A 12,167-nucleotide genomic window follows, 5' to 3' on the forward strand; every position below is an offset into this window, starting at 1 on the left:
GGGGACAGGGATTCGAGCCCTGGTCCGGGAAGATCCCACATGCCGCGGAGCAACTACGCCCGTGCACCACAACTACTGAGCCTGTGCTCTACAGCCCGTGAGCCACAACTACTGAGTCGGCATGCCACAACTACTGAAGCCCACGCGCCTAGAGAAGCCACCGCAATGAGAAGCCCGCACACCGCTTGCAGTTGTGCAAAGAGTAGCCCCCTCTCGCCGCAACTAGAGAAAGCCCGCGTGCAGCAACAAAGACCCAATGCAGCCAAAAATAAATAAATAAATTTATAAAAGCAAAATCTTCAACAAAAAGGCTATTTGAAGGATAGCTGTGAAAGAGTAAACACAACCTAAAAATGTCAATATCAAAATAGAGCGTGATCATGTAGTAAAGATGGTTAACACCATTTTAGTACTAAAAACATATTTTGTATCTCAATGTTAAAAAAATTTACTGAAAATCCCACGTTTCTCAGATTATCCAAATAGAATAAGGACAACTCAGTAGAATATTATAGTTCTTCTGACTTTTTCAGCTGTTTTGACCATAGATATATAATATGGACTAAAAGGCAGATAGTCTGTAGTATAATAAAAAATATATATATTTGGTTTTTGGCCCAGGGATAGATATTTTTGATCACCAATGGCCAATGATTTGATCAGCCATGCCTACAAAATGAAACCTCCATAAAAACCCTTATATGACAAGGTTTGGGGAGCTTCCACATTGATGAACGCATCGAGGTGCTGGGAGCAAATGCCCAGATGGCATGGAAGCTTGGTGCCCCCCTCCCCTACCTTGCCCTAGGCATCTCTCTTCCATTTGGCTGTTCCTGAGTTGTATTCTTTAATAAACCCATAAGCATAAACAAACTGTCTTCCTGAGACAGTTCTAACAAATTATCAAACCTAAGGAGAAGGTTGTGGGAACCCCCTATTTACACCTGGTTGGTCAGAAGTACGGGTGTCCCCACTCCTGGGGATTGCAACTGGCATCTGAGGTGGGGGCAGTCTTGTGGGGTCCAGCCCTTAACCTATGGAGTCTGTGCTGACTCTGCGTAGTTGGGGTCGGAACAGGACAGACTTGCTGGATATCCAGTTGGTATTGTAAAATAAAAGAAACCACATATTTGGTTCAGGGAAAAAATTTCTCATTGTCCTTATCAATGAAAGTCAGAAACTGATCATGTTCCAAATACATTATATTCAAAACATTATAAAAGATGATTTTACAAGATAAAAAAATTTTTGGAGTAGACAAGAAAAGGCAATCAAGCTGAGTGTACCTGAGAAATGACTGTAAAAACAGGCACAATTATAAAACTGGTTCCAAATTCAACCTGGGGAATCGTTACTTCAGTTTCATCTAAGTACCAAAGAGGCCCACATGATTAAAGTAGCAATTCATTAGTAATTCTTCAAATGATGTAATTAACACCATGCTTCAACTTAATTAACATCTGAAATTCGGGTCTTGGGATAGCACTGAGTGTAAGAGGATTATAGTTTTGTTTTTTAAATCTTATTTTGAAATAACTTCAAATTTACAGAAAATCTGCAAGATTGTTACAAAGAATTCCTTTATACCCTTTATCCAGATTTACAAAATTTTAACATTTTGTTCCATGTCTGTGTGTATTATTTTTCTAAATTTTTTCAGAGTAGATTGTATGTTTCATGCGCTTTACCCCTTATAGTATGACTATTTCTCAGCAACAAGGATATTCTGTTGCTAACTGTAGTTATTGAAAAAAAGTATTTGTTTTTTACACAGGATCAACTTGAGGGTCACACATTCATTTAGTGGTCATGTATACTTAGTCTCCTCTCATCTAGAAACGTTCTCCAGACTTCCTTTGTTTTTTTATGACACTGACAATTTTGAAGAATACAGTCCAGTTTATTTTATTCAATGCACTTCAATTTGGGTTCCTCTACTGTTTCCTCATGACTGGATTTCAGGTTATAAATTTTCAGCTTAGTTATTACATAATTCATGTTGTGTTCTTCTCAAAGTAACATATCTAGAGGCACAGGATGTCCATTTCCCCCCATCATTATGTAGCTGCCATTTCCCTACTTGGAATTAATAAATAAGTTGTGGGAGTTAATTTGAGATCATGTTCATAACTTGTTCCTCGGGAAACCCCCTCCTCTCATCCCAGACTTAGCATCCACACTGATGAAACTTGTCTGAATCAATTCTTATTAGGATGACTACAAAATGGTGATTTTCTATCTCCATCACTCCTATATTTATTAGTCAAGATCCTATGGTAAGGTTCTCCTCTTCTTTATTTAATTATTTATCTATTTTATTAGTTGGACGGACTAATGAATTATTGTTTTATTCATTTACACTCCATTTATTGTCTTTGGCCAGTGGGAACCCATTCAAGCTGACTTCTGGGCCTTTGACCTGTCCCCAACATTTCTGAGGGGCCCTTCTTTCCCAGCTCAAGTTCCAGAATCAGTCATTTCTCCAAGGAACCTTAATTCACTTCAGTGAAGAACAGTATTTAGACTCTAAGGTCTGAGTAGAAAGATTGGTATTTTAATTCTAAAAAAAGAAAAGATATTCCTCCTTAGAGCACTGCTTTCAGATTAGTTTGTAAAAGATGTACACAAGAGTCTACTCTGGGTGACAACATCTACTTGAGCTCCAAAAGAAAAGGGCATTTTGGAACATATGAGCACGTATCTCGACTTGGCTGACCCCCTATGATTTACTCTAAACTATAGCTCACTCAACCTTACTTTGGAGAGTAAAGAACTAAAAGTAAATTCTCTGAGTCTTTACAGTCAAGCTGTTCCATTTACCTCCTCTGGAGGGACAGCCAATTCTAACAGGAAGTTAAAATACTTTTCAAATCCCTTAGGTTATTTGACTTCTATATACTACCAACCTGCCCTGGCTTAAGAGCTTTCTTTCATGCTACCAATAGAAGCAAGTAAAATATTAAGAGCAAGGACATCTTGGATTAACAAAGTGAAATAAAGAATACAGAACACAAAAGGTTTATTGTAGTCTACAGTCAATAAATTAAAACTGCATTTAGTATAGGCTAACTTTATCCACAGGCAAAGGCCAAACAAATAATCAGCCTGAAATGCAAAGTTCGCCTGGCAGAGTTACATAAGCAATCTGTGAAACAAAGATCCAAGAGCATCCTCTTTTCTAATGTACACACATCAATTTTTTCCTCAACACTCTGAGGTCTTTCTCACCATATGCTTTCTATAGACAAAAAAACAGCTAAAGATCAAAAAAAAAATAAAGTAAAAATCTATCATTCTAAAGAGAAGAAAAAAGTAAGAACTATTCCACATAAGAGTTTTTAAGATAAAAAATCACTTGAAATTTTTCTTTTAAAGTACAAATCTTCTCTCCATAATATAATGTATACTGTACAGAAGGTCTTAGGACATGATTTTTTTAAATTGCCAAGTATAGTCAATGAATGTATGTGACTATTAAGCACTTCAGTAATAGAAACTTCATTATCTATCTATCTAGATACAGACACAGATACAGTTATAGATAAAAACACATATTTCAAGGTCAAGGGATATAATGGAAAAAAGCTTAACCAGGAGTTAGGAGACCTGAGGTCTAATACATCAACTCATTATATGACCCTGGGTAAATTAGTTAACCTTTATGGGCTTTCATATTGTTATGTAAAATGTGGCAGTTACAGCTGATGTGTTTTACAATTTCTTTACTATTTCATCTGTTGTCATATACCATTTCACCATACATCTATAAATTCATAAGGTTAATGAGACTTTCTCAAAGCAGGAAACAGAATTTAAGCTAAATAGGAATGCATGGCTTTGATCAATACCTTTGAGCTCCTTACCAGCAGAGATTATTTTGTCAGAAAAACAACAGGCATTTTAAAATAGCTAACACTTACTGGAGATTAACTATGTGTGTCAGGTACTGTGCTGAACTCTGTACACACATCGGCTCATTTAATCCTCAAGACAGGCCTATGATAGGTATTACTGTCCCTCAGAATAGACAGGGCTTAAAGAGATTAGCTTGCTTAAGGTCACACAGCTAGCAAACTGCAAAGCTGAGACTCAAACCAGGGTGACTCCAAAGCTTACAGTTTTAATCACCCTACTACATTATCTTCTAATAAATAAATCATGAGCCAAATACATTCTTATCAAATACATTTAATCTCTAGCAGGTACTGATTATTTCCCTTCTTACTACTGTAGAGAAAACTGCTGAGTGACAGCCAACCAAGAACAACTCACGTGAACAAAAAGATTATTTAAAGGTTTGCCTCTATTAAAGAGACGTGCTGTGTTTTTAGATAAGCAATTGTTCCTTTTAATAAAACAAAAACCAAGTCATTAAATCTGAAAGACCAGAAAAGATCTTAAGGTGTAATATTTATTATTATTATTATTAATTTTTTTAAAGGTGTGATATTATTATGCCCCTTCCTTTAAGCAGACCAAAAATCTCATGACAATTACCCCAGGTTGGGGGGCAGGGGGTGAGGGGGTGCAAGGGAGTGTCTAAGAGAACAGCTCTACCGAAAGCATCAGTGTTGGTTCCCAGTATCCCTCACCATTTCAAATTTACTGCATAGCTCTGATTACCAACATAAAGGTTCAGAGACTAAGCCCTAACAACAGACATTCTTTCTTGCTTCCTACTAGGCCACTTCAACTAGCCTATCTGCTCACTAGCGAGAATCTTCCTGCTTGTTTAATATGGAATTTTAAGAAGTAGGATGAATAAGGTCAAGTACATACAAAAGTAAGCCTTTTCCTACATGTTCTCTACATAGTATTTCCTCAACACACAGGCTGTCTCTCTAACAAGCTCTCAGAAAACTTCTTTTTTAGACAACTTTAAGGCTAGAAACAGTCATTTCTGATAAGGTATGGATAGTGAGGATATTAAACAAAGGAGAACAAACCAATATCCAAAAATTAAAGGCACAAAAAATAAAACATCCAAACAGATGGGATGGGAATGAATTTTACAACCAAAACTACATATTTCAATTACTTTTATTCCTCTTATAGAGTAAATAAGTTCTCTAAAACACAATGTCCTCCAACCAAAGAGATTTCAAACGTCATCTGCACCTCAAACCCAACATCTCAAGTCTGCACTGATATTCTCTGAACGCTTACAGAAATTAGAAAGCTGAGCCCACATACACTGTGGATCTACTCTATACCTCTTTGGGCACAAAAGAAAAAAGAGAATCAGAAAATTACCCTTCTTTGATCCAACCCTGGATGAAGCACTGAAGAATTTCTTCACTGTGGTAACCTTGCGGGTCTTCTCATTGGTTTTCTTTTCTTCAAACTTGGAAAATGTGAGGGATTGGGCCCCTTGGCTGCTCTGACTGCTGGCAAAGGCCTCTTCTTCCTCCCGCTGTAGTCTGTAAGTCAAGAAGAGGTTAAGTTTAACCCTGATATTCTCCAAGTTCTCCTTGTATCTAAAGGTAATAACTCAATGAATTGGGGATCTAAAATTTGTAGAGCTAGAGGCTAAATACACCAAATAGGTCTGAGGTCTCTGACAGGAAGCTCTCCTATGTGCTACTACAAACTTCAAGAGGGACTTCTCCGTGGATCATGTTCATTCAGCAATTGTACTAGTGTTACATAAAGCAAGTAAAGTCTAGTCCTTTTCCCTGACAACCTCAAGGCTGGAAGAGAGAAAAAGACAAGTAAATAATTACCACACAATGTAACAGTGCCTATAGTAGAGAGCAAAACCCAAGTGCTATGAGAACATAGGAAAAAATAAACTAAATCTGCTGAAGGAGTCCAAGAAGGTTTTATAATGGTGACATTTAGGCCAGTCTTAGAAGGATCAAGAGGATTCCACCAAGTAAAAGGGCATTCCAGGAAGAAGGTACCACACATGTGAAGGATGTGGCGTTTGCTGTGGACCACGCTCATTCAACGTAGTCAGATCACTGACGGTGTGATGGACTATGATGCTGGATGTACAGCTAGGCACCAGGGGGTAAGAAACCTTGACTGCCAAGCCTGCTATAATCCTGGATTTCCTCATGTGGTGGGGAACCAAGAAAGACTATAATCCAGTAAGTTACCATTATCTGATCTGTGTTTTAAAGGTAATGCAGGTAGCTGTGTGACAACTTGAGGGGCAGAGAGACTAGGGACAGAGACAATAATTAAGAATATATTACAAAGATTTAAGTGAGAGAAATAAGAACCTGGAAAAAAGGAAAGGATGAAATTCAAAACACTTCTCTTAGCTAGAATAAGCAGAACTTGCTTAATTAGTTGTAAACAGTGTGGGAGGTGAAGGAGAAATTAATGTTTTTTAGCCAACTGAATAAATAGTGATGTCGTTAATTGATACCGGAGGAGGGTTAGGAGGAACTGCTGGGAGTGGGGATTAGAGTAAATAAAAGCAAGAAATCTGGCCTTGGACCAGCTGAATTTGAGGTATTTATAGTAAATCTCAAAGGCTATCTATAGAACTATGGTTCTCAAAGTGGATTCCCCAGACAGCAGCATCAACATCACCTTGGAACTTGTTAAAAATGCAAACTCTCAGGCCTCACTCCCAACCTACAAGAATCCGAGATTCTGAGGGTGAGGTTCAGTGACCACGGTTTTTACAAGCTTTCCAGGTGATTCTCATGCCTGTTCAAATATCAGAAAGTGCTGTAGGAAATCTCAAGCAAGGTCGCAATTGGAAGCAGTAAGAAACAGCAACAAAATCACAGGTAGAGGTGTTGGTGTGAGAATGGAATACGCACACATCTTTCTCTGAGACAAAACAGAAGTTACTATAAAGACACAGTTTGATAACCAGGGAGAAAGCTAAGGGAATTCATGCCTAGTGGCCTCTACTTTCTTTCTAAAATAGGATCAGCTACAGAGACTATCAGGAATGCAATGGGAAACCCGAGGAAAGAGTTAATGTTATATGTCTATATTTGCTGTCTTTGACTGACTATGGAGTCACTGAAAGCAGCGAGTGTACTTTATAATATTGAGTTCATCACAGATGGTAGCAAAGTAATCACTCAACGAATATACCTGATTAAATACAAAAAAAAACTAGCAAAAGCTGTCAGAGATCAGTCTTTCTTTTATTGAGAAGCTTCACAGTTTCTAGGATGTTTTGGTAAAGGATTAACATTATTCATGGTATTTTATTAGTTCCTATGCTCACTAGACATTCTATGTTTTAATTTTTATCATAATCATATTTCTGCATAATACTAACAAATGCCATTTTTTTAAAGAAAAGTTAAATTTCCATAATGTAAGGATTATATATACAAATCAACAGGTTTCTATTATTATGTGCTTATCACTGTGCCAGATGCCATGCTGGATATATTAAAAGAACAAGGAAAATAATGCTTGATGAAAGTCATGTGCAATAACCTCATTTAATCTTCACCACAAAATATGTTTATCTCTATTCTTCCACTCCAAGGAGCTTACTGTCTTTATTAGAGAACTAAGACTAACGCATCCCAAACACAGAACAATTAAAAGTGAAGACAAAGACAAAATAAAGAAATCACTGAAAGCTACTCATTAAATGCTGAATGAGGGGAAAAAATTCATTTCTCTTAATATTAAACTGACTTGCTGACAGATCAAAACAGAAGAAAAAAATGTATTCTGACAATGACAGAGCTATGTATCCAGTTATATCACTGTTAAACCACCCCTAGTTAAGTCCTTTTACCGCTCTGCTAGTTCCCAATCCTCCTGAATCTGCTTCTGCCTGGCTTTGTGGTACTCCTCCCTCCAGCACTTGGAGCAGAAACCCTGCCAAGCAGGGTTGCCGTAATAACCACATCCTTTCTTGCACAGGAGCTCTGATTGATCCACATGAATTCCTCGGCGCTCAGACTTAAGACTCATCTTCTTCCTGTTAATCAAAGAGCAAACAAGAAAGTTTTGTTGAAAATGAATTCACTATCATTCTACTCACAGCAAAGCAATTAAGAAAAAAAAATGAATGAGTCTATCATCTTCAAGCTATAATGGAAGAAAGGAGAGAGGGAGGAAAGGAGGGAAAAAGAAAGTTTAAATATTACAAATTACTGTCATACTAAAGAACAAACTTCTTATTCCTGCCCAATAATATAAAGAACACTTTAAGAAGGACTAATACTGGATTAAAGACCTAAACAGAAGACATGAAACTATAAAACTCCTAGAAGAAAACATAGGGGAAAAACTTCACAACGTTAGATTTGGAGACAATTTCTTGGATAGGACACCAAAAGTACAAGCATCAAGAGCAAAAATACACAAATGGGACTACATCAAACTTAAAAACTTCTACACAGGAAAGGAATCAACAGAGTGAAAAGGCAACCTATAGAATGGGATAAAATATCTGCAAACCATATATCTGATAAGAGGTTAATATTCAGAATATGTAAAGAACTCCTAAAACTCAACAACAACAAAAATCCAATTAAAAATTAGCAAAGGCCATGAACAGACAATTCTCCAAAGAAGATGTACAAAGAGCCAACATGTGAAAAGATGCTCAATGTCACTAATCATCAGGTAAATGCAAATCAAAACCACAAGGAGATATCACCACACACCTGATAGAATGACTATCATCAAAAAGAACAAAAATAACAAGTGTTGGCAAGGATGTGGAGAAATTGGAACCCTTGTGTACAGTTGGTGGGAATATAAAATGGTACAGCCACTGGGGAAAACAGTATGATGGTTCCTCAAAAAATTAGAAATAGAATTATCATATGATCCAGCAATCTCACTTCTGGGTATACACCCAAAAGAACTGAAAACAGGATCTTGAAGAGATACCTGCACACTCATGTTCACTGCGCATTATTCACAACAGCCAAGAGTTGTTATTCACAACATTCAAGCATTATTCACAACATTCACAGCATTATTCACAACAGCCAAGCAATCTAAATATCTATCAAAGGATGAATCTATAAACACAGGATGAATGGATGAAGAAAACATGGCATATACAATGGAATATTATATAGCCTTAAAAAAGAAGGAAATCCTATCACATGCAACAACATGGATGAACCTTGAGAACATTATGTCAAGTAGCCAATCACAAAAAGGCAAATCAAAGACATTATTCCACCTACATGAGGTATCTAAATTAGTCACTCTCAGAACCAGAAAGTAGAATGATGGTTGCCAGGGGCTGGGGGAAGGGAGGCAAAGAGGAGTTGCTGTTCAATGGGTATAGGGTTTCAGTTTTGCCAGACAAAAAAGTTCTAGAGATCTGTTGTACAAGGTGCACATAGTTAACACTACTGTACACTTTATTTTTTAATTTATTTATTTATTTATTTATTTATGGCTGCATTGGGTCTTCATTGCTGCACACAGGCTTTCTCTAGTTGTGGCGAGCGGGGGCTACTCTTCGTTGCGGTACGCGGGCTTCTCACTGCAGTGGCTTCTCTTGTTGTGGAGCACGGGGTCTAGGGCGCACAGGCTTCAGTAGTTGTGGCACATGGGCTCAGTAGCTGTGGCTCGCGAGCTCTAGAGTGCAGGCTCAGTAGTTGTGGCACACGGGCTTAGTTGCTCCGTGTCACGTGGGATCTTCCCGGACCAAGGCTCGAACCCGAGTCCCCTGCATTGGCAGGCAGATTCTCAACCACTGCACCACCAGGGAAGCCCCTGTACACTTTAAAAATTGTTAAGATGGTAAATTGTATGTTATGTGTTTTTTACCACAATAAAAAAAGATTTTAATATTAAAAAAAGGGGGACTAATAGATCCTTCTTATTTGCTACCATTTTAAACCTGAGGGACAAAGTACAATCTTCTCGAAATACTCTGTGTTCTTACTACATTATGTCATTTGGCTCAAAAAGACAACTTCATTTCAACGATATAAAAGTGAATACTTTGTCCCAAATGAGATAATTTAACATTCACCAAGAAAACAAGTGTAATTAAAGCATCAGAATAGAATCTAAACTCCTTGAGACGGCATTCAAGGCCCTACTGTTTGCCACCACTCACTACATGCCTAATATTGTGACAGGTACTCAGGATAATTATTTCTCACAAAAACCAAGGTAGATATTATCTCCATTTTATTAGATGTGAAAATTCATAAACAAAAACACAGGCAGCATGAACAATGAAGAAAAAGAGAAAAGTGCTATGAAATCGAGAGGTGGTGGGAGAAGGTGAGGTCATTCTGACTTAGGGAGCATGGAGAGACCACCTGGGCCAAGGAGTGAAGGGTGGGGGATGTAGACCTTCAAGAGCCTTGAGTTGAGGCTTAGAGGGTCTTGGAGCGATGACACAAAAGAGGGAAGACATTCCGGACAGGAAGAACATCTTTTGCAAAACACTCAGAGACAGGACAGCAAATGCAGAACATGAATGATGTGGTATAAGTAGGAGGTAAACAGAAGCAGTTACGTGTGAAGTTCAATTATAATGCCTTTTTAAAACTGCAGGCAAGAGTCTGGGTTACAGCATTGTTGTTTCAGTGAAAAGGGGAAATCAGGATAGGGGTGTCTATTTTAAGACATAAAACTTGAGAGGTGGAGTTCTGTCTTCCAGTATGATGAAGTGAGGAGGACAATAAATCCTCTCCACCAAAACCAACTATAAAGATAGACAAAACGTCCTCTCTGCTGATGGATCAAAGTGTGAACCAAGGAATGCATTCAAACTTCAAGCCACCAACTGGCTCTCTCGCATCTCCTGTGTGTATGCACAGTCTCTGTTGGCCAGACATTGGAAGCCTTACTGGCTAGAGATGTTTGTGCACAAATTCAGTCTTTGAACAAACAACAATCTTCGGCTAAACATTAAGGGATGCAGGCAGATGGGTGACCCCGAGAAGGAAATCAAGGATAAAAATAAATATAAGAAAAAAAAATGAGGACAGACAATAAGCAGCCGCAGGGTGTGGGGAAGAGAGACCTCACAGGTATAGTCCAGCTATAAAACCTAGAATGGCATGCGCTAAGCACTATTTTTGAGGATTTTCAAAGGCAAAAGGGAGGAGAAGAATTAAGGAAGAAGACCAGAATTCAGAATATCACTGAATCCTCAGTGAGTTTACCCTTTTTTCCCCTCCAGTATCACCAAGCCAACCCAGAAATGGACACCAGGGCACAGAGAGAGCTCCTCTAGCTCTGGCTCAAAGAATGAGAAAGAGAACTCCTAACACTGAGAGGAAATATGAAAATCCCTCCATTTTCTTGTCTTTTTTTTTCCTCCTTCTCTTGAGCCATGAGCAATCACATGGTGTTCACAGAAGCGGCTGGAATGAGAGACTGCAGGAGCTAAACTCGGAGGAAAGGGAACTATCCATTTTTCCCACTCTCTAGTCTCCTAGACAGCGATGAGAGTACAAGACAGAGTGGGGTAACTAATTCCACAGCTTTCCACCCAGAGGAGAGAAGATGAGCCCCAAGAGAACTTTAAAAATACAGGAGGAATCAATGAGGAGAACTCAAGAAAGCAAGCTGAAAATGTGTGCATGGATCTGATGCTATTCAGGATCAGAGACTAAAATTCACACTAATAGAGACCAGTGCACAGGTTTCAGACTGACACACGCAGGAAACAGATCAAAATAGCACTGCGAAGCCTCTGAAAAATGAACCAACGTGGGAACCACAGCTCACAGAAGTAGGGTTGGAACCTGCGGCCCAAACTTGGCAGCAAAACTAAAAACTTTTGCTTCTCCAATGACACTACGTGGAAAATGAAAACACAAACTACAGACTGGGAGAAAATACTCGCAAATCATATATCTGACAAAGGACTTGCATCCAGAATATATAAAGAATTCTCAAAACTCAACAGAAAGAAAAACCACCCAATTAAAAAAATGGGCAAAAGACTTGAACAGACTTATGCGAAGAAGATATACACATTGGGAGACAATTCTCCACGGGTGTCTCACATTTCTGTACAAGAGGCCTTCGTGACAGACTATCTCTTCAAGGATATTTGCATATCTAACATTCTCAGGAGGAACAGATCACTGTCTCCCTACAGAGAAAGGGCAAGTTTGTTTACTGTCAAGTAAAATAGATATAATGTTTCCCTCCAGGTCAAAAGTCAGGTGGGTTTGTTAGCTGCCCATTATAAAGGATTTGGGTCCCTTAAGCTTAGGTTCCTCAGCTGTGACACCAGC

General features: G+C 38.4%; 1 protein-coding gene across 6 annotated transcripts in view; it reads right to left on the bottom strand.

The window, feature by feature from the left end:
- The window catches only part of RABGEF1 (RAB guanine nucleotide exchange factor 1), an 87,289-nt gene that overhangs the window by 27,445 nt on the left and 47,677 nt on the right, over window positions 1-12,167 (bottom strand). For all 6 annotated transcript variants that reach the window (XM_067705982.1, XM_067705981.1, XM_067705985.1 and 3 more), the window contains 2 exons: window positions 7,727-7,912; window positions 5,254-5,420 (listed from right to left, as the gene is read on the bottom strand). In XM_067705982.1, the coding sequence (XP_067562083.1) occupies window positions 5,254-5,420; window positions 7,727-7,912 (353 nt within the window). The remainder of the gene's footprint in view (window positions 1-5,253; window positions 5,421-7,726; window positions 7,913-12,167) is intronic.

The sequence above is a fragment of the Pseudorca crassidens genome, chromosome 15 (genome assembly GCF_039906515.1).
Source record: "Pseudorca crassidens isolate mPseCra1 chromosome 15, mPseCra1.hap1, whole genome shotgun sequence".
Lineage (NCBI taxonomy): Eukaryota > Metazoa > Chordata > Mammalia > Artiodactyla > Delphinidae > Pseudorca > Pseudorca crassidens.